This window comes from Bos mutus, chromosome 2 (assembly GCF_027580195.1).
Source record: "Bos mutus isolate GX-2022 chromosome 2, NWIPB_WYAK_1.1, whole genome shotgun sequence".
Lineage (NCBI taxonomy): Eukaryota > Metazoa > Chordata > Mammalia > Artiodactyla > Bovidae > Bos > Bos mutus.
In genome coordinates, this window is record NC_091618.1 from 11,649,494 (window position 1) to 11,672,353 (window position 22,860).

General features: G+C 48.8%; 2 protein-coding genes across 3 annotated transcripts in view; one reads left to right on the top strand and one right to left on the bottom strand.

Annotated features, from left to right (window-relative positions):
• The window catches only part of EPB41 (erythrocyte membrane protein band 4.1), a 181,566-nt gene extending 163,141 nt beyond the window's left edge, over window positions 1–18,425 (top strand). Inside the window, 6 exon segments of the mRNA XM_070384231.1 lie at window positions 1,147–1,596; window positions 2,713–2,841; window positions 10,552–10,653; window positions 11,778–11,858; window positions 14,639–14,743; window positions 15,393–18,425. Coding sequence (XP_070240332.1) covers window positions 1,147–1,596; window positions 2,713–2,841; window positions 10,552–10,653; window positions 11,778–11,858; window positions 14,639–14,737 — 861 coding nt within the window. The 3' untranslated portion in view covers window positions 14,738–14,743; window positions 15,393–18,425.
• On the bottom strand, window positions 18,385–22,329 carry TMEM200B (transmembrane protein 200B). Of its 2 annotated transcripts, none has more exons than XM_070384241.1 (2): window positions 22,206–22,329; window positions 18,385–20,221 (listed from the first exon to the last, which is right to left on the bottom strand). In XM_070384241.1, the coding sequence occupies exon 2, from the start codon at window positions 20,199–20,201 to the stop codon at window positions 19,278–19,280; it is 924 nt and encodes a 307-aa protein (XP_070240342.1). In that variant the 5' UTR covers window positions 20,202–20,221; window positions 22,206–22,329; the 3' UTR covers window positions 18,385–19,277. The 2 variants fall into 2 exon arrangements, with proteins under 2 accessions (XP_070240342.1, XP_070240348.1); XM_070384247.1 differs by lacking the exon at window positions 22,206–22,329 and adding an exon at window positions 20,738–20,838.
• Window positions 22,330–22,860: the final 531 nt, after the last annotated feature.

Here is a 22,860-nt window from a genome sequence, read left to right on the forward strand (position 1 = left end):
AAGGAGCAGCAACGATTTTTTTTTTTTAATATAATACACATAGTGTGATTGCAGCACTAAAACGTGTAGGCTGGTCCAAGCATAAGTTGTCTATTCCAGGAACACCTTTTTAAAAGAGTGCTTTTCTGTTAATTTCCTATATGGCATGTAATATGGTAAACTGATTTTACCAAAATTTCAGGCCTACGTGGCTTATTTATAGCTCTCTGGTGAGCGCATGCCAGTTTTCCTAACATTTGGCTTCTGTTAGATTGTTCGTTTCTCACATGCTTCGTGTTCTTTTCCTGCTATGTGAGTTCCTACTCTGCTTCCAACCACAGCACTTTTCTTTAAGCATTAGAAATAGGTCCACACACTGTGATGTTACCTTCTCTTCCACGTTCTCTTCAAAGTTCTTATTTTAGATCTGTTTATCCTTTGATGTGAGACATGTAGCCCAAGAGGGAACTCTGTGTTTCCAGGATTTATTTCTCTCAGGAGTTGGAGACATTGTCATTCATCCATGGAGAAATACTTCTCAACTGCTGATAAATCATGTTTATTCTGTTTAAAAGCATTGTCTCACTATTTCTGATATTGTAGTTAATTCTTTGACCATGATTGGATTGTCTGTGCTGGATGTACTCACCGTCCATATCTCTGCCAACCAAAGTCTAGATTTCAGCTTCTCCATCATGGGCCAGCATGATGATACATATGGCTTGGAGATGTATGGAACATTTTTCAGTCTGAGCAGACTCATCCAGCTATGTTTTATCGACTCATAAATTGCCCTGTGTCCTGTGCATAGTAATGAGTTAGGTGTTTAGGAATAGTTTCCCCTCTGAGTATGAAGAGTATGTTTTACAGAGAAGTCCATAGTTAACACAAACTGTTCCTCTGTGAGGCACATCAGAATCATTTCTCAGATTAACCATGCTGTAGAACTATGACTAAAATGGGATTGGAATTGTTTAAGCTGCTGACATGTTTAGTGAACAGCAAGTAATTCTTCCTTTTGACCACCTTCAGGAGCTTAGATTCCTGGTTTATATTAGTATTAATATTTTCGAGGCCTCTTAGAAATCATTGTTGATTCTCAGAGTTCACTGTGTTCCCCACCTACTCCTAATCTTCTCACTCTTGTGTGTGTTCATTCATTTGTAGAATATAAATGGCATTCGCACCGAGGAGGTGGCTGCCGTGACCACGGGGCCATCTACCAACCCCGACTCTGAATGGGAGGGCCCCAAGCGTTCAGTAATTCCTAGTAAGAGCCAAATGACCGCTTCACCGGAGTCTCCAAAAATCTTTGACTTTGGCTCCCTCCCTGTAAGCAGCAAGGAGACAGAAGAGAAGGAGCTGGGGGCAGCTGGCTCTCTTGATATTAAGGAAGAGCTGAGAGGTCCCAGTGGGGAGTGTGTAGGAGTGGAGGAACAGGCCAGTGCCTTACGGGCCTCAGTATCACCAGCTTCCTCCCAGCTGCAACTTGGTGAGAAAAAGGCAGAGAGTAGTGAGCAACGTGTTGCACCAGGAAAGCCACTTGGAAAGCAAAACGGATCATTTCTTGACTCTCGTGTGGGTAACCAATTCCCCACCCTCATTCGAAGTTTCCAGGTAGTAACTGATTCAGTGATGCAGATCTAACGACTCACTTTGGGAGAGGGCCAGAATCTATTCTGCGGAGGAGGTGGTGGTGGCAGTGGTGAGGACAGTTGCCTCTTGGCTCTTTTCAAAAATCACAGAGTAAAATTGCAGTTCTTGATTACTACAAGTAAATGTATTCAGAGTCATTAATACTACCCTCAAAACTCTTTTCCTCGATTGAGAACGGGCTTCGTAAAGAGGCGAATTTCTGAGACTTCTGTGATGAGGGGCCTTCAGTGTTCTGAGACCCTGCCCCCAAAACTCAAATACTCTTAATCAATTAAAAGGGGTAACTGACTTTTTAAATGAGGAGTCAGGCCCCAAATAATGGCTTATGTATTGCACCAAATAGTGCAGCCCACCACTCCCACTGACCGCACTCACGGGAGCTTCCATGATCATAGGCACTAATCTCCTATGCTAAGGTGGATGGCCACTTAACTTTACCACAATCATATGCTAGTTTCAGGGTGATTTATAGTCTTGGGGAAGGTGAGCTGATGGACAGGAAACCTTTGATATTTCGCTTAAGTTCATTCTCTGGAAATTCTGAGATTAATCACCAGGTGGTGGTAAAACTGATTATCTTCTCTCCACTTTTTCCAATATTGTTTTCTTTTCAATAACTCCAAAGTGAATGTCTGACATTGATTTGAAAGAAGTTAATGAATTGCAGGGCAATGTGTTCCAATGCCAGTGCTATGTCATGTACCGTTTGTACTAAGGGGAGGAAATGTGGCTGATTTCCTTAATTTTAATGGTACAGTCACAAGGACAAACAGAAGTGACTGCTCTTTGGCAAATAGTTTTATATTCAAATTCTGAAGGTCCATCTGAAGTGTTCTGTTTCACCATTCGTAACTGTCTGATACCATTGCTTTCCATTAAGCCTGCGAAAGTGAACAGTAGTGCTGTTCTTTAATGTCCTTGGTGATTCGACACCTTGTCAGGGCTACACTGGAATAGTGTCCAAGGCTTGGGCAGAGGTTGAGCTAGCCCTTTGCTTTGATCAGATCAATGTCAGAAGATTAGGTAGCCACAGCCTCCAGAGGACTCCGGTAACTCTCTTTCTTTACTGCCTCACAGCCTCCCCTGGTGAAGACTCAGACCGTCACGATCTCAGACACTGCCAATGCTGTGAAAAGTGAAATTCCAACCAAAGACGTCCCTATCGTCCACACGGAGACCAAGACCATCACGTACGAGGCTGCCCAGGTGGGACACGGTTCAATGTTTCAGAACCAGAGACTATCCAGTAAACATGATAAATCACCTCTCTACACAGGGTTTCTCATCACTTGCTGCAAATAATACTAGGCTTTTCTGGGGCAGTCCTTTTCAGAAGAGATCACTCATCTCAAGATGTCCCCAGATACTTTATTAAAAGCAAAATTATCTTGGATCTGATGGCTTATATCCACTGAGTTCAGTTAGGGAAGACAATCCAGTGTGATGGTTGAGAACATGGGCTTTGGGTCAAACAAACCTGAGCTCAGGTCCCAGCTTCTCCATATATTAACTTAAACAAGCGGTTGAGCATCTGGGATCCCTGATGCCCCCCGCTCCACCCCCCATACCCGCCTGCATCGTGTTAGTATCTACCTCATGATTCTGTTGTGAAACTTGTGTAAGATGGTACTTGAACACCACACCTGAAATGTAAGTAAGAGAAAGAAAGTGAAGTCGCTCAGTCGTGTCCGACTCTTTGTGACCCTATGGACCCCACGGAGGACCAGGCTCCTCCAACCATGGGATTTTCCAGGCAAGAATACTGGAGTGGGGTGCCATTTCCTTCTCCAGGAGATTTTCCTGACCCAGGGGCTGAACGTGGGTCTCCCACATTGTAGGCAGATGCTTTACCGTCTGAGCCACCAGGGAAGTCTAAGTAAGGAAGTAAGAACTATTTTGATACTTGGCAAAACTAATACAATTATGTAAAGTTTAAAAATAAAATAAAATAAATTAAAAAAATAAAATAAAATATTAAAAAAAGGGAAGTAAGAGCTAAAATATTTAGAATCAATTTACTACAATTAAATTTAAAATCATATAAGAATTTAGTGCTTAAAATTTTGTTTACTTCCTACTCTTAGTAAAATTTCTCCTTCCTTGTTAATAATTTGAATGAACTCATTTTGCTTAGGTTGAGTCATTTCCTTTTTCATTCACAGAAACCAAAAGTACAAAAAACTTTTCTGTCTGTAAACTGAACTGTTTATTCATTACTGCAGCAAGTATTTGAGCATTTATGTATTAGGCCAAAGCAATGTACAGGGTGGACACAGGCCCTTCTCTCTGGAACTGACGTTCCAGTCTGGAGAGACAGGCAATAAAACCCAGATGTATACATTTCAGACAGTGATAAGTGCTTTAAAGGAACTAAAATAGGATCAAGAGTCAGACAATATGCGATAACATGAAGAGTTGCTATTCTGGGCCTGGAATAGTCAAGGAAATCCTCTCCGAAAAGGTGACATTTTAGCTGAAGCCTGCATGATGGGAAGGAGGCGGCCGCGTGGAGCTCTGGCTGGCTGGTTGCACACAAATCCTTTCGGTTAATCCTCACATCACCATAAGCTGGGTGATGACATCCACCTTTGGGCAGCAGTGTCACTTGCCAATTAAAAGCACATTCTTTGCAATTAGACAAGTGGAATTTGTATCCCAGCTCAACCATGTACTAGCTGGATAACTTTAAACAAATCACTAATCTCTAAGCCTCTGTTTCCTGCCTGTAAAATGGGGATAGTACTACCCACCACTGCAGGTTTTGGAGAAGGATGAAGCGAAGTGGCGTCTGGACAGCGCTTGGTGTGTTCATAGACATTCAGTTAACGTGGTGTGCTTCCGGCTTCTCCCTCTTGTGGTCTCAGCTGTGGAATTTGAGTTTGGTAAATAATGACTTGCTCCATGGCTTCAGGTTTTCTGGCAGTGGTGATAAAGTAGCCTCATTTAGGCAGTGGTTTTGGAAGATGGTTCCTAAAGCTGTGTGCTGAATCTATTAAAGGAGGGGCTGCCTGGGGACAGGGATACGGCTTCTGGCAGGTTTAGGGGGATGCTTGTGAAGAACTGAAGTGTAGCCTGAGGAAACGAGAAGAAAGAGCTATGTCAGGAGAGACAGAGACGGATGAACAGGACTTGGCAGTGGTGGGGACTGCAGAGGAAGGCAGAGGACGTCCCTTTAAGATTGAGCACAGTGAGCCAGGAGCGTTTTGAAAGAAGCACTTGCATATGGGAGGGAACTCTCTAAGCCGTCACTACCATGGAAACCATGGAAACAGCTGTCTGTCAATAGAGAGCAGGTTTGCAATTTATAGTACGTCCAATTAAGGTAATTATGTGCAACCATTAAAAAAAGCTTCTGATGGGAATAATCTATGTGATAAATTGGTAAATGAAGAAAATGCAGTACAATATGGTATAAATAATATGCTGTTTATGTGAGGGAAAAGGGTTGTATGTATAGGTATGGATACAAAGGCTTATATGTGAATATACTGTCTCTTGAGTGGGTGCTCAAAAACACAAAAACCCACCACTGGATGGCCTGGGATGAAGAGGCCTGGGACTTCAGTCTGTGGTCAGGAGTGGGAGGGACACTGACATTTCATCTCCATTTTGAATATTTTAAATTTTGTAATGTGCATATCAAAAAAACTTTTAATGGTTCAAAATAAATTACTTAAAAACTGTTAGTGCCATTCTGCCCACAGAAGCCCATGTATGGTTTGAGTGTATCCCATACAAAAATTCATTTTAAAATATGCTAGCATGTAAGAGAAATACGGAGGCCCCATGATGTACAAGATAAAGCCTGTGGGCCCTGGAGTTAGAGAAACTTGGATCTTCTTAAAAAAAAAAAAATATATATATATATATATATAGTCATTTATTTGTTTAGCTGCGCTGGTCTTCATTGTGGCATGTGAGATCTTTAGCTGTGGCATGCAAACTTTTAGTTGTGGCCTGTGGGATCTGGTTTCCTGACCAGGGATGGAACCCAGGCTCCCTGTGCTGGGAGTACAGAGTCTTAGCCACTGGACCACCAGGGAAGTCCTCGAGAAACCTGGATCTTAATTCCAGCACCTGCTGGCTTTGTGACCTTTAGCAAGTCAATCTCCAAGCCTTAGCTTTCTCTTCTGAGAAATACCTTTATAAGGTTATTGAGATAAAGATAATATTTTCCTGGTACATAGTGGCTATTCCAGAATGGTAGCTATTATTATATTGTTATGTGTCTTCCTTTATTTCACTTTAACCAGGCTTAAGACACTTTAACCAGCTACCAGCTACCTAGTAGCTCAGCTGGTAAAGAATCTGCCTGCAGTGTAGGAGACCCTGGTTTGATTCGTGGGTTGGGAAGATCCCCTGGAGGAGTGATAGGCTACCCACTCCAGTATTCTTGCCTGGAAAATTCCATCACCAGAGGAACCTGGCAGGCTTTAGTTCACAGGGTGGCAAAGAGTTGGATGCAACTGAGTGAATTTCACTTGCATACATCTACCTTCATTTCACTTTAACCAGGCTTAAGACAAATTTATAGTTTGTCTTGCTTCTTACTGACTAGACAGTGAAGTATGGTGGGGAAGTGTTGACTTTGAAATTGGATTTACTGAATTTGAACCTGTTCATCACTTACTAGTATCCAGTCAAGTTACTAAATCACTTTGTGCCTCAGTTTCCTCATTTGTAAAATGGGGCTAATAATAGTTCTACCTCATAGGGTTGTTGCAAGGAATGAATAAGTTAATGTACATAAAATGTGCATTTCAGATTAAGTTGTCACTACCATAGAAACCACCCAAGTGCCCCTCAATAGGGAACGGGTTACATAAATTATATATAGTACATCCAGTTATGGTAATTCTTTACAGTTTTTTTTTAAGCTTCTAATGGGAATATCTACATGATAAATTGGTAAATGAAAAAGCACAGTGCAGGATGGTATAAGTAATATGTAGAAAAAAGTGACTGGCACATGATAAGCACCAGATAATTATTTGCTATTGTTACTATTTACTATAATTATTTCTGCTCCTGTTTTTATTATCTTGCCAGACAAGTAAACCTGGGAACCTTATTTCAATTGGTCCATAATTCCTACACTTTGGGATATGGTGAGAGGAGGTGGGGAGCCAGAATAGGGTTTTTTACTTTTTTCATGTATACGTATGTATGTGTACTTGAGGTAATATTTACATACAGCGATATGCACAGTGATAAGAGTTCGGTTTGATCGGTTTTGATAAATGTGTCTATGTGTGTAACCAAGACATTTTGGGGACACAGAACATTTTCATGACCCCTGAAAACTTCTTCATAGCCTTTTCCAGTCTTTGCCTGTTCTTGAACTTCATATAAATGGAAGTATACAGTCATACCCTTTTCTGTCTAAAGATGCTTTTTCAGAGTCACGCACATTATATGAATCCATAGTCCACTGTTTTGTATCGTTGAGTAGTATTCCGCTGTACAAATATACCACAATTTGTTTATCCTCTCATTTCTTGGTGGACAGTTGAGTTGATTCCAGTTTGGGGGAAATATAAATAAAGCTGCTTTAAACATTCACGTGCAAGTCTTTCTGTGGACACATGTTCTCACTTATCTTGGGTAAACACCTAAGAGGGGAACTGCTGTGTCATAGGATGAGGGAATGGTTAACTTTATAAGCAACTGTGAGAGCCACAGAACCCTTTTTGGAAACATCGGCAAGAAAAGAGGCCCCATGTGGGAAGAGCATAAGTCAGAAATCTTAACAGTGTCTCCTCCCTCTTCTACCTTCTCAAGACAGAAAAGGAGGAATAAGGGGGTGGGTGGAGGTAATAGATTCTCAGGTTTAGCAGAGGAGGAGCTCTTCAAGAAGATTTAGACCTCCTGGCACACAAATTCTTTTTTTTTTTAATTAAAAATGTTATTCACCTTTGGCTGATTCATGTTGATGTTTGGCAGAAACCAACACAATTCTGTAAAGCAAGTAACCTTCAATTAAAAAATAAATTAATTGAAATATAAATAAATTTAAAATAAAAATATTGAAATATACTTGATTTACAGTGTTGTGTTTCAGGTATACAGCAAAGTGATTCAGTTATATATATATATGTGTGTGTGTGTATGTGTGTATATGTGTGTGTGTGTGTGTATATATATACACACACACACATACATTCTTTAGATTCTTTTCCATTATTGGTTATTATAAAATATTGAATATAGTTCCCTGTTGGTTATAGATAACCAACAGTAAGTCCTTGTTGGTTATCTATTCTATATATAATAGTTTGTATTTTAATCCCAGACTCCTAACGTATCCCTCCCTGCTACACACCCTTTCCTCTTTGGTAATCATAAGCTTGCTTTTGCTGTGTCTATTATTTTTTTCTGTTATACAAATAAGTTCATTTGTATCATTTTTTTAAGATTCCACATAATATAAGCGATATCATATAATATTTGTCTTCTTCTGACTTCACTTAGTATGATAATCTCTAGGTTCATCCATGTTGCTGCAAATGGCAAAATTATTTCATTCTTTTTTATGGTTGAGTAATATCCATTGTGTATATATTGGGACACAAATTCTTAACAACTTACAACATACTTTTATTTTTCAAATCTCTTTTGATCTTCACAGCTACAGTAGAAGCAGAGCACAAGACTTCCTATTGTAAAAGTGAGAAAAACTAAAACTCAGAAAAGTCAGAATGACTTGCCAAGATCCCATAGCCATCCACTGTCTGAGCTGGGACCCGAACCCCAGTCTTTAGACAAGATGTCTTTGCCCTCAGTCCTAGTTCAAACACTTACTAGTGTAGAACCTTGACAGTTTATTTAACTTCTCTGGACCTCAGTTTTCTTAACTTTCTATATAGTTAAGTTATAGAAAGTTAACTTTCTATATAGTGTAATAATAGAACCTACTTCAGATATCGATAGGTGTGATTGAGGTAACAGTTGCATTATATGCTTGGCATATAGCATGAGTGCAATAAATATTAGTTGAGTCTGAATCTAAGGTAGATCAGTGGGTCTGGGCTGAAGAAGGTGTTAGTGAACTAGTCAATAATATGGTAAGAGGTGGCTGGCATGAGTGAAAGACTTAGATGACACCATCAAGTTCCCTCTGTTTTATCCAGATTCCTACCTATCTGAGCCACCGTGGCTCAGAGGTTAAAGTGTCTGCCTGCAATTCGGGAGACCGGGGTTTGATCCCTGGGTCGGGAAGATCCCCTGGAGAAGGACATGGCAACCCACTCCAGTATTCTTGCCTGGAGAATTCCATGGACGGAGGAGCCTGGTGGGCTACAGTCCACGGGGTTGCAAAGAGTCGGACCCGACTGAGCAACTTCACTTCACTACTTGGAAGGGAGCCCAGCCAGGGACTCTTCCCTAATGCTCTTCCCCTCCTCCTGCCCTCCCCTTGATGCCTCAAATTTTTGGCTCAATGAAATGTGGTCCTTACTCAAAAGGGTTGGAGGCCTCTACTTATAATATAAATGACTTCTGTAAAGAGGCAGAGAAAGAGAGTAACCAACACATTGCTTGCTGCAGGATACTTTATGAAAACAATTGCAGTTCTCTAAATCCCCGCTGAGTCAGTGTTTGATGCCAGTGTCAGGCAGTTCCGGCCTCGCCTGTCTGAAAAGCGTGTAGCTGTAGGTAGCCTCCATCCTCCTCCCCTCGTTTCTTTTCATCTTGGTCAGGGATTGTCAGCAGCTCTGAGTCTGCTACTGGCCCAAATGGTTGCTGATAACTGTTCATCAGGCGGAGTCTGGCTCCTGCCAAACATTTCTTTTCCTTTTTTGCTAATGTCGTTTCTCAGCCTGATCATAATATATTTATCTTGGTCCTAGTAGAGTGAGCTCCAGAGAAACAAGAAGTAGCCCCAGCCCTTGTTCTCTATGTAGACTAGTTGTGTAGCCCAGCGTTTTAAATAGTTTTAAACTCCTCCTGTAATGAGGAGGACCCATTTCAATGATAGTTTTGGTCTCAGTAAGTGTCATTGAGATATTCTATGTATTTCCCCCTACTTAGCCTTGAAAGAACATACCTCACGTGCTCCAGTCTTTCATATTGATCTTCAAAGAAGATAGCCCGAGATTCCTTATACCCCATCAGGGACCTTTCCTGGTTCTTTCTGGAAAGTTCTGGCATATGACTCAGAATCTAGCCTTGCTTTAGCAACCAAGAGTTTATACCTTTCCTTCTTGCCTTGGGTGGTGTGTAAATAGCTCTAGATTTGTAGAGAGGATTGGTTTTGAGTCCTTGGGCAAACCATTCACTTTCTCTGAGCCTGAGTCTTACCTCTAGTGGTAAAAAAAAAAAAACCCACCTGCCAGTGCAGGAGATATAAGAGATGTGGGTTAGGTCCCTGGGCCGGGAAGATCCCCTAGAGGAGGGCATGGCAACCCACTTCAGATCTTGCCTAGAGAATCCCAGGGACAGAGGAGCCTGGCGGGCTACAGTCCATAGGGTTGCAAAGAGTTGGACACAACTGAAGCACGCACACACACACACCTTACCTGGGAGTGCTATTAAGTTTCTGCCTTTTCTACTCATATTGATAGGACTCATGTAAGCATCAAAAAAAGCTGAAGTTTTGAAAGTCATTTGTGAGCTGTCACATGCTGTATACTTATGCATAGTTACTGTCACTGGTTTTGAATCTGTGGTTACACAGCCTCCTCCGGTCTCTGATCCACTCCTATCCCTGACCCAATGCTGAGGAAACTGGACTCGTCCAGCTTTTTTGGAAGGAGCTTTGTTCCCAGGAGATTTTTTTTATTTATTAAGTAAGAGATCACTGGAAGGGAATTGGGGGTTTGCTTTAGGATGCACAACTGCAGAGCAAAGCTGCATCTCCAGCATCTGCCCCCAAGGCTTCCTGAGAGGCATGCTGATGTGTTGTGTCTCCTTCTGCAGACGGATGACAGCAACGGTGACTTGGACCCAGGAGTTTTGCTGACAGCTCAGACCATCACATCCGAGACCACCAGCAGCACCACCACAACTCAAATTACCAAGGTAACAGACAGCTAGAAATTCCTTATGAAATCAAGTGGCATGCCAGGCTTGCTGCCTCTCTGCAAGAACCCCAGTCCATAAACAAGGATTTTCAGCTTTATCCTTACTGAGGCAAGTTATTCCCCATGTTCAGGTGGAAAGGCCCTGGTGCTTTCCCCAGTAATAAACCCAGGGAGACCCTGAGCATCCCTACCTCTTTAGTGGTCTCATAGAGTCACATGTTTTTCTCTTTACACATTCCTCTGTCTCCCTGGTCAGTGCTTCCTCTGTCTGGCTGGGGAGGTCAGTTTAAAGGCAAGTTTTGTTGGGATTATTAAGCAACCGTATTTTCTAAGCCAAAAATCAGAACTTGGGGGTCTCACAAAGAAGGTCTCACAAAGAATTTTTATGCCACATCGAGGATCCAGGCCATGGGAACTAGTTCAGATGCTGAAATATTGGAATCATTAGACTATTGTTTATGGGGGCAAGAGGGACAAAGTATCTAAAATTGGAACTACTCCCAGAAAATTATAGAGAATCCATGTTTGCAGTGGCACTAGAGGAAAAAGCATTTTCTTGTAAGTAAGAAATCTAGATTCCTGACCAAACTCCTTCATCAACACACAGATGACTGGAAGCCAGTTACTTCGTGTATCTGGACCTTGATTTCCTCATATGTCAAGTAGGGGCATTATTTGAGGATCTTTTGACATTAGTCATAGGAAACTGTTTTAAAACAAAGAGCTTAGTTTCAAGCTGCATGACATTTTTGTTTATAGTCTTCTGAGTTTTTTCCTCTTGAAAATAATCAAAATATACAGGAAAAGAGCAAAAAGAAACACCTGTTTTATTTACTCAAAGAATTATGTTTAGCTTATTAAGAATTTTTAGCAATACAGAGGAACAGAGGTGTGCTCATTTTAGCAGATCCAGTCCAAATTGTGAATAAGTGTGTGAGAAGGCTATCTATGCAGTACCCCACAGCAGATTAAAATTTGGAGTATAGTTTTCAGACTGATTGCTTGATGTTATTTGTTTTGCTATTTGGGTTTTTCTTTTCTTCCTTCCTTCCTCCCTTCCTTCTTTCCTCCCTTCCTTTCTTTATTTCTTTCTTACATGATAACTTTTCTCTTTGGTTGCAGACTGTAAAAGGTGGGATTTCAGAGACTCGGATTGAAAAGAGAATTGTGATCACAGGAGATGCAGATATTGACCACGATCAGGTAGGGATGCCAAGGAGATTCTGAATGTGGGAAGGTTTCCCAGTGGGTTGACCGATGGATACCAAGAGTTGGCTTGCACAAGACAACAGCTTTATCTCCAAATAGCCCCCCAGCTTCTCCAGTCCTCAGTTAAGGAGGACAAAGGGAATCAGACCACGAGACCTGTGGGGGTAGGGGGGCACCGCAGGTTGAGGAAGCAGCGAAGTGGAATAAAAGGAACATGGGCTGTAGACTCAAAAAGACTTGAGCTCGGATCCTAGTTCTTACCAGATTTTAGCTCTAACTCCCTCAAGCCTCTGTTTCCTCATCTATAAGCTAGATCTTCCTTCAAGGATGTTGTGAGAATCAAGTGAGATACAGATGTACATCGTGTGGCACGCGGTGGACTCCAAGCTAATGGAAAAACTGCCGCTGTTTGGGGGGGATCCTGTAACCTGTGCTGGAGGCAGTAGAGGCGATCAGACCAGCCTGTGATCTCTGCACTGGGAGGGGCCAGCCAGCGGGGACAGCGTGTGAGAGGATGGGACTCAGGAGACTTGGAACCTGCTTTCTTCCCAGACCTGTCAAGAACTTGCTGTGTGACCTTGGGCAAATCACTTTACCTCTGATTTTTTGTTGTTGTTGTTTCGTCTCCTAAAAGAGAGTAGGTTGATCTAGATCATTTCTGGGCCCTTGTGAGTGCTAAAATTCTATGCTTTTATGTTAATTAGGTGCTAATTGTGTGCTTGAAGCAATTAGCAAATAATAAGGTCAGGATTAATGTTCCCAATTCTTTGGGAGCTGAAGTTAGAACAGTAAAGCTGCAGAGAAGAGGGGGTGGAAGAGACTGCATGCAAATGCTTCTGGAATCATTGACAGGAGCGCGGAGCCATAGTTCTGTGGCCTTTATGCTGATATGCTGAGCGCCTTAAAAAAAAAAACACAAAACTGAGCTGCAGTGCTGACCATTCCCTTGGTAGCAGGGTTGAGACTTACAGCTAAAAACACTGGACTGAGGGTCCCAGCAGCGAGGCTGCAGAAGCCCAGGTGGGAGCCCTGGCAGCCTGTTTGCCCCAGCTGAGGGGATCGTGCTGCGTTACCAGCCTGCATCCACCCACGCGGCCTGATGTGTTCTGAGCCCCTGCCACGTGCTTAGTGTGCTAGATGGCCTGGGAAGGAGCTTTGGCTTTGCTGTGAGACAGACCCGGCTTGAATCCTGACTCTGTAACTTACTGGTTATATGTCCTTGAGTGAGTTATTTGACTTCTCTTCTGTAGTTTTGCCATCTGTAAAACAAAAATAATCATAGGTTTCTTTCAGGTTATTGTGACAAAGGGACATGCACATCTTGATAGCTCAGAGTGGTGCTTGATTGTCCTCCAGTCCCTGAGACATGGGGACACGTGGAGGGAACAAGACATGGTGGGCTCTGGATGGGGAGGGGGCTCTTGAAGAAGATGCAGGCTGTCAGAGAGAGCAGGTGTAGACCAGAGGAACCAGAGAGAGGGCTTGGGCGGGGCCTTGGTTGAGCAAACAGGATGAGGGGGGATGAGCAGGGCTCTGTAGGGGTAGCAGTTCCAGGAATGGCTTTCATGGAGTCAGGAGACCAAAAGAGGGATTTCCCTTCTTCCCATCCCTCCTAGGGGTAGTCTTAAGAGCCAGATTCAACAATCAGCCAGTCAAATCTAGCTCAAGCCCTTTCTGATGGAGGAGTGGGGTGGGGCACAGGCTGTCTCTGAGAATCCCATGCGGCCATCCCCCAAAGGCTGTATTGGGCTCTTCCACCTTGGGGTGCTCTGAGCTTGAGGCTCCGAGACTTGCAGCCCGAGGGGAGTAGCGATGTCATTGTGCGTGCATGCGTGCTCAGTCACTTCTGTCGGGTCTGACTCTGTGACCCTGTGGACTGTAGCCCAGGCTCCTCTGTTCATGGGATTCTCCAGGCAAGAATACTGGAGTGGGTTGCCATGGCCTCCTCCAGGGGATCTTCCTGACTTAGGGACTGAGCCTGGTCTCTTGTGTCTTCTGCATCACAGGCGGATTCTTTACCGCTGAGCCTCCAGGGAAGCCCAGTGGTGTCATTACTCTTCTTTAACTTTTCATCTGCTCCTTTTTGCTTTCCTAAAATGATCAAAACTCCTCCAGATGCTAAAACAGGGTCATCATGCCCTTCCACCTCCTGCTGAAACTGAAAACCAGTCTGGTAAAGGGGAAAGTCTGATGGATGTAAGTGAAAATCCCCTTTGTATTACTTAGTAGCTCTGAAACATTAAGCATTTTAACCATTGAACCTTGGTTCTATAAAATGGAATTAAGGATACTACCTTGATTCATTGAGTTGTGAAGATCAAGAAATAATAATAAGTAATGGCATATCACACACCCTCCCACTCTCCCTTCCTTTCTTTTCTCTACTTCAGCCAAAGACATCTCTTCCTTCTTGTAGCATGCTTTATTATCTTCTTCTCCTGTCCTGAGCCTCCTGGTTACCCTGCACTGAGCACAGATTTTGCTTTGTTCTTTAGACGCCCTGTCTTGAGTGAATCCTCCCAGAGCCACCCAGCCTGTCACCTCTGAAGTCCCCCTGACTTCCTGAAGACAGCTCTTAGCTTTCCCTGTGTCCAGCCCTCCCTAAGCAGCCCGGGATGGGTTCAGCTGTCATCAGTGTGGCTCAGCCCGCCCTCGGCCCTGCTTCTTCAGACAGCAAGGTTGAACTTGCCAGAGAAGTGGTGTCCCGTGACCCTTTCCTTCTTCACTAGCCAGCCTGCCTTCTGTCTGATGGGCGTCGTTTCTGTCTTCCTCAGGTCCTGGTGCAGGCCATCAAGGAGGCCAAGGAGCAGCACCCAGACATGTCAGTGACCAAGGTGGTCGTCCACCAGGAAACCGAAATCTCTGAGGAGTGAGCTCAGGTAGGGGCTGTTCTTGGGGGGCGGACCTATCCCTCCAGAGGGGTCCACATCAGCACTTGATCAACTGAAGGTGGAGGAAGGCTGAGGAGGAGGGTGTGGGTGGTTGTTAAGTCCCTGGCGCCCAACTAAAGCAGCCAGATGTCCTCCTCCTGCCCCAGCAGTCCCGTCAGTGATGGGTTGGAAGAGATTCCCCACACGTGGATGTAAACCCCACCCACCTCTTGAATCATCCCTCACCCTCTTGCTTTCCCACCTCCCTTTCTCCCTGCTGCTGTGTTCTCTGCTGTCACAGGGCTCTCTGAGTCGAGACCTGGGAGGTCAGAGGAAGAGAACAAAACCAAGAAAACCAGGACTACTTGTCCAGAAATGAGGCTTTTGGGAGGGTAGGAGAGAGATGGCTGAAGCCCTGGGGCCAGACTAGAGAGTTGGAAGCAGGGTAGCTGACTTTTGGGGAGCCAGGGTTCCAGATAAATCCATGCCTAAAAGTAGTTTACAAATAATTTGAAGAAGCCATCAGTCACCAGGTAGGACGGGGCCCTGTAAAACCCACTCAGGCCCTGATTGTCACCTGTGGCCTCAAGAACTTGGCAGGGGGACAGGGAGGTCTCCTTTGCAAGATTTTAAAACTTTGCTTCTTTCTTCCCTCTAGGAACTCTCCCACCCTCTCCCCCCAACCCCTGACCCCCTGCCCGTCTGCCATCCCAGAGAAAAACCAGCGGAATGATAAAGAAGCTAACCAGCAATAGTTAGACTTCAGACTTTTAAGATGATTGATTCTAAACCACCAGAAAATCAATTTCTTTTTCTATTTGGAGTTTATACCAAGAAAGTCTTCTAGACATCACTGATCCTTTTGAATACCTTTTTCTATATTGTGATACCAGAAATTGTGCAACTTTTCACTCTATGGACTGTTTTTAAAGAGCTTTTTTCTTTTTTTTTTTTTTAAATGGGGTGGTTTGGAACCCCTTCAGACCAGCCCCTCCCCACTTACACTGACAGGGTCCATAGCATCCTGGAAATCCTCCAATGACACTGTCAGCTGTGCTGGGGGGACAAAGCCAGCTTAACGGGGCCTCCCCGATCCTCCCCTAGTCTATACTCTGTAGGCGACTGCAGAAACTTCATAAACCAGCCCTTCCTCAGAGCCAATGATGTCCCTTTACCAGAATGTCAGGCAGGGCGGCTGCCCTAAGGCGCAGGCCCTAGGCAAGTGCCCCCCATCCCTTTGCGGAGGTGGAGACTCTGCTCAGAATGCAGCGCTGTTTCCCTTCCTCTCCCCCAACTCTTTCTCTTTGGAGCCTCTTTAGATCAAAGACATAAGACGTTGCTTCAGACATATCTGATACTGTGAATGTTTGACTGTATCCGTGGCCTTCACCTTCCTGCCCTCCCTCCCCTCTTACCTCATCAGAAGCAGTGGCTCAGCTAAGAGCTCCCCCTGCCACCTCCCATCTCAGGAGACCAAAACTCATGGGGAAGTAGGCACTTTGGGCCAGAAGCACTGATGGCACATTTTTACTGGTGATGTGGACAAGGCAAGCTGACGAGATTTTTTTTTTAAGGTTTTCTAGTTCTGGGAATGTGTACTTGACACGAGGGTGTGCTGGGGTTTGCCTCACTCAGCCAGATCTGCTTGGATGTATTTCCAGGAGACCACCCCTGGGCCTCTCTCTCTAATCCTCGGGTGACAGGGAGTGTAACCCAGCAGGCGACTGTGGTCCATGACCTTACTCCTCACCAGCGGCACCTGCTTGCAGATTATCCTTTCTGGAGCAGGGGGATGGCTTTCACGGGCCTCCCTCCCCACAAAACCCCCCTTAACAAAGGGGCACAAACACCAGCTCCGCTCATCCCCACTTGCCATCTGAGGTCTGTCCGGTTTCGTGGCTTGATTTTTGTGGTGGGTTTAAGGTTTCTTTTTGTTTGTTTTTGAAAATGAGGAACTGATGTTCCCAATCCCACTATTCCTGGTAAAGATTTGGGGGCGGGGGGCATTTTTATTCAGTAGGCCTTCTCTAATCTTCCAGTAGACAGATCTGCCTACACGGTCTTAGAATCCTAAGTCTAGGACAGAAGGTCAGCTCCCTGAGGTGGACAGTGGGTCACACCCAGCCATCGCTGGGGGCTCCAGGGCGGTGAGCAGAGGCGGCTACAAGCCTCTGCTCCCTGCAGTGGGACCCAGCAGCACATGCCTGGAGTCCACTGGCTGAACTTTGTCTCAACAGATGCAATTGGTTTGAACTGATCTCACGTGTGTGCGTTTTTCTCTGAGTCCTTCCTTGAGACTGTTACTAACCCACAGGTAGCTCTATCTCTGGGCAGGGACAGGGAGGAGCTCAGGTAGGATGTGTCACCGGCCGTAGGGGAAGGAGAGCGCCCTGTCTCAGGAACAGACTGACAGCCTGGGAGCGTAGGTCTGGAGTGACGGGGCTTTCTGGGCGGTGCCCAAGCCAAGGGCTTTGTGACCCGGAGTGGTGGCGACCTTGGGAATCCAGCTCACATCAAGCAGATGTGCCAGATGAGCTTGCTTGCCAGTGGCCAGCTCTGCTGCTTGGAAGACCTGCAGGAGCCCAGAGCTGACACCTGTGGAATGGAGATGGGCAAAGGAAGAGGGCAGGGCACGTGCGTCAGGAATCTGATGCCCCTGTATCCCGTGATACCTGCTCAGAGTGGCTGCTTTCACAGCCCTGGACCACACATCGGGGGCCTGAACTTCCCCTCGGTCTGTTACCAGCTCACTTCACTTCTCCTTGCTTCCCTGACTATAAACTGGACCAGAAGATCTCCAATGCCCTGCCGCACTGTGAAGCCATGATATGGACAAGCCAATGCGAGGGGTATCCTCCCAAGCCTCTTTCACCTTCCTCCCTCTCTGGTTACCGAACTTGGTGTTTGGCGGTTGTTTGAATTTTTTTTTTTCCTTCTTGCAATTGTGTGCGTGCGTGCGTGAGAAGAAAAACAGACTGTCCAGGTGGAAATGGTGAAGAGGGGAGAAGAGTTCATTTCCAGGGTCAACAACTTAGCAGCCATTTTCCTAAAGTGACTCAGACACACCACAGTACCAACTCTCGCTGCAATTTGATTTTTATTCCACTTGAGAAATAAAGATTTCCTCCAAGCCACTTGAGGTCTCTGTCACCCACCCACCCACAAAGCAGAACCTGAATTTATCAGCTGAGGCCCCACAGAGCCTGGCTGCAGGGACCTGTCAGGGAATCTTTGCCCGCCCCCAGTCCCCGCCGTGTGTTCTGCAGGGCAGCTAAGGGTGGCGAGGCAACAGTCCACCTTTGGAAATGGAGCCAGAGCTACGGCCTGACCAACACCAAGGAATGCTCATGGGAAATACCTGCCCAGTATCTCAGTCCCTGGGCTGGCTGGTTTTACAAATCTCTCTCAAATGTTTTATTTTGGTGACAAAAATGAAGGAGCTTTGTAAATTAAAAAAAAAAAAAATTATGAATCATATCAAGTAGTTGTTTTCATTTCTCAACAAAATAGGAGACTATGGCAGCCGAATCAAATTGACAACAACCTTAGATTAAATAGGCAATATTTAGGTCTGCCATCTGGGTCTTTTGTAGTAAGAGAAGTGGTGGTAGTGTTTAGATACTACTGTTTAGTTTGGTCTTGCTTCCTCTTGTATTGCATTTTTCAATAAACTCAAAAAAAAAAAAAAAAACCTGACTCTGTGAAGATTGATCAACTTTTAAAGTTCTCTTCCCCTACTGGCAACTTAGGAAAAACATGGGTCAGGGAGACACAAATCCAAGCCATTTTCTAAGGCTATCCACACTGACCAAAAGGGTGCTTCAACATATAAAAGGATTTCTGAGAACTGGCAAATGCATTTTGCCACCTGGAGAAAGATTTCACAGCATGGGCCACACGACAAAGGAGAGAAGGGGGCTTCTCAGGCCTGTTTGGGGAAGGGCCAGAGCCTAGTACGGAGGCATTGGCAGTAGTATAGCCCTTACCAGATGTACCCAGCATGGCTGAGGGCGAAAGAGGTTTAGGTGGTGGGAGTTAAAGGCTCAGTCCCAGATGGCAGTGGAAGGTCTCAACTCTACGGCGTTGCCCATCTTCCCAGAGGCCCAAACCCCAGCACCAGTGCCACCTTGGAGGGAGCCTGTCCCAGCCTGTAACACCACAACCTACCTTCCAGGTCTGAGGACCCTCACCCATCACTTGGGGTGTGCCAAGACACCCACCAGATGTATCCCCTGGGCCTCCAGCCCCCTCATATCTGTCTAGGGCTAAGGCCACTTTTGGAGGCTGAAGGAATTCCTGAGGCTGAGTCCTGCTGGTCTCCAGAGTCCACATTAAAACACAACCTCTCTAGCTTTTTGAACCCTTGTGCAGTTGGCATTTCTTTGCCAACATGCAAGTCAGGAGGCCTTGGCAGCTGTTGGGGCTGGAGCATCCATCCCCCTCCCCCGCTGGGATGTGACTGAAACCTCTACTAGACATCAGGACTCCTAGGGCTGTACCACGGTCCACGCTGCAGCCTCACAGCAGGCTGTGCCCCTCCTCCTCAGACCCGGGCCCCCAAGTCCCCTCCTGCTCCCAACTTGGCATAACCCCCCAGACTGAGGCGGTCCAGCCGTGGCCAGCTTCGGTGAGCACAGTCCCTAGCCGCTGGGGCCCCCAGCAGGAGCTCTCCGAGGCCCAGATCCAAAGACTTGGAATGTTCGATGCAGGAGCCAGAGGGCTGCACGGTGATGATCACATGGCCGGCCTGGGGCCGCGGACCCCAGGGTGGATGCAGTCCTGAGCCCTTCAGTGGGTAGCTGTTAAGCAGGGCAGGTAACCCCAAGCGAGGATTAGCTGGCTCTGAACGCAGACTCCGCACTGACGGGACGGGTGAGGTACCCCGACGCGGGGACAGGTCCCAGCTTTCTGGTTCCACGCAGCCTACGGCTCGGGGAGTCCTGGGGCCGGGGCTGGGGAGGAGCGCGCAGTCCCACCCTGGGCCGTCCGGGGGCCGCAGCGCCTGAGCCCGCAGCACCCCCTGGCGAAGCCGTCGCGTCTCCAGGTCGCGGTTCTCGTAGAGCAGCGTGTTGGCGCAGATGAACACGAATAGGCCGACGCCCATGACCACCGGCCCAAGGAGTCTCAGCCGCTCGTGCGGGCCGTGAGCTCGGCCGGCGCCGCGACCCTCGCGCCGCAGCTCGCTCAGGGGAGGCGCGCTGGAGTTCGCAGCCCGGGGTCCCGGGACTCCGGCGCGGTGCGGCCAGTAGCCGGCCACCGCGATGCCCATGCCCACCAGGACCACGAGCGCCCCCAGCGCCGCGAACGCCCCCGACGGCGAGCGCAGCCGCAGCCGTGCCCGCACCCGCAGGGGCTCAGGAGGGGAGCGCGCGCGCCGGCGGCGGCCCAGGCGGCGGCCCAGGCGCGAGACGCGGCCCTCGGGGCTCCTCCGCACCTCCCCGCAGTCTCCAGGGCTCCCGGCCGTCATCTCGCCGCCGTCTGGGCGCTCTGCGGAGAGAAGTGGGGAGGCAAGGAGTGAACCGACGGGCCTACGGTCGGAGCGCCAGGTCGGGGGCCCCAGTCTGGGAGGGAAGATGGGGCCGCCTCGCCCAGGACGCTTGGAGATCCCTGGCGGCCACCCCCGGATTTTCCCGGGCTGCGAGGCGGGGAGCCGCCCCCGCTCGGGTTTTCCGCAGCGGAGCTCCGAGCCAGGGACGCGCGGCAGAAGCCGGAGTTGGCCGGACCCGCGGGCGGAGACGAGGGAGGGGGGCGCGGGCTGCTCCTTGGCGCATCCTCGGCTGCGGGGCTCCGGCCGCCGGCGCCCTCTTGGCCAGCTTGCAGGTCCCTGGCTCAGGGAGGCGTAGGGCCCCCGGCAGCGGCGTCTGCAGGGTAAGTCCCGCCCGCGATCGAGCTCACCCCCGCACGTGGCTGCACCATATAGTAAAGGAGGGAGGGGGCACTTGGCCGCCCGGGGCCGCCGGGGTCGCTCGCGGGCCCCCCTTCCCCCTTCTGCGCTACACGTACCGCAGCGGAGGAAGGTGGTGGTGGTGGTGGGGTTGTCACGGACTCCAGCCTCTTCCTGCCCGCCCCCTCCTTCCAGACCTCCTCAGTCAGCACTGAAGCTGCAGCAAGACAGACTTGAGCTAGACTCAGAGAAGACCGCTCAGACCAAAACCAGCGGCAGACTTTGCGCAGGATTTCTTGAAACTCCGCGAAGAGCCCCCTTCCCCTCCTCCAGCCGCCCATCTACGGTCCGGGCAGGAGGCAGGGGGCCATGGGTGCCAGGCTCCGGGCCTTGCCGGTGAGCTCCTCTCCTGGCCCCCAGGTTGCAGCGTTTCCAATTTGGGCTCCTCCGGATGAATCATCCCCCTTTCCCGCCGCCTGGCCTCCTTTCCGGCCTCCTCAGCCCGAGGCCTTAGTGGCCCGCGTCCCAGCCAGAGCAGCACCGCCCTTGCACCCCAGGGTCTGGGCCGCCAGGCGTAAGCCCTTCCCAGCTGCTGGTGCGACCCGGCCTGCGGCCTGAGGGACTGAATCCAGGCCGGGCGGGAGTAGCCGGGATACGTGTGATGTAGCCCCCACGAAAGACAGGGTGTGGGAGGAAACGGTGCCCCGGCCCAGGAGCTCCGGGCCCCGCAGGAGAGGAGGGTTAGGACCTCGCTGTCCAGTAGTGCGTCCTGACTGCCCCAGTCTGGTTTCCCAACAGCTGCATCGCTGGAACCCGTAGCTGAGGCCCCAGCAAGGCGGCCTTGTTACCCTTCTCTCTCCCCATCCGCACCCCAAAGCTCAAAGCAGGACATCCCATCCCTGCCTCCGACAGAAGCGCTGAAGGCCCAGGCCCTAGCATGGAGCCCGGCGTCTTCCGCGTCCAAGGCCTGGGGTTCACAGAGGGAAACTGCGGCCCGGAGAAGTGGACGGGTCTGCTGGGGTCACGCAGCGCACGCCACGCAGGACGGGGGGGCGTCCACACAGAACCCAACCCCGGGCACTTCTCGGCACAGCCCTGGGAGCGTCCTGGGAGGAGGGGAGGCCCGTTCCCCTCCTGGTCTCTGAGTATGGAGCTCTTTCCCCAGCCCCAAACTGGAGAAATGACCACCCCAGCCCCAGCCCAGAGCTGGCGCCCCCGTCCCAACTCTCGAGCCACCCTCCGGTCCCGGCGGGTAGGGAAGGAAACGGAGGCCTGTAGAGAGAGGGATGGGGACAAGCTCAGAAACACTGAGATTTTGGAGGGCGTGAGTCGACGCTGGGGACCCCGGGAGAGGCAGCAACTTGGAGACACAGTCCGAAGATCCCTGGTCGCAGGAAGTTGCCGAGGGCCGGATTCCTAACACTCCGGGCTCCCGCCTCCACGCGCGTCCACACTCCTGCCGCGGGAAAAAAGGGAACCCCGCTCCCGCTCCCCCTCAACCCCCAGGGCCTTTCTGGAGGTAGCGACCAAACAAAAAGTTGGGGAAAGTGGAGAGGCGAACCCCACCAGGCCCCTAGTTTCGCTTACCTGGCGCTCAGCGCCGGATTGGGTCCGGGTCCGAGTCCGCACGCCTGGGCTCCAGCCCTGCAGCGGTCTCCGTGGACTCTTGGCGCCCGGCCCCGCCCCCTGGCCCGGCCCCGCCCCGGTCCGGCCCCGCCCCCGCCCCGCCCACCGGGAGCCCCGGGGCCAGTTCGGCCGGTGTCCAGCCAGTGTCCGGCCCGGCCCCACGGCTGGAAGGAGGCAGCGAGTCTCAAGGCCGAGGCTCGAAGGTAAGCGCTGTGTACGCGCCCGGTGACTCGGAGGATCCGAGGGCCCCAAGTCCCCGGCTGACGTCTTTCAGAAGGCCTGGGAGGGTGCCCTCCCCACGTGGGAAGACTGAGACCCCTGCCTCGCCCTGCAACCGGAGCGAGCAGACCCAGGGCAAGCCGCACGTCCTCCCCCGCCTCGCACAGTCCATCCCTTCCAGGCGCCCCGGAGAGGACCCTCGGGCAACTGAGAGCCCACAGGTGCCAAGCGCCGTCCGGGGAGCTTCCCGAGGAGGCGGCCAGAGTTCCTGCTCCGCCCGACCTTACTATCTGAACCTTCCTGAATCTGAACCTCACAGTCTTCACCTGTAAAATGGGCGTGATGGTCTCTGCTTCACAAGATGCCGAGGGGTGAAAATTCGGCGTTAAGGGCGGGG

Excerpts from the sequence above, each read along its gene's own strand:
- TMEM200B (XM_070384241.1), bottom strand. The coding sequence starts at position 20,201 with ATGACGGCCGGGAGCCCTGGAGACTGCGGGGAGGTGCGGAGGAGCCCC.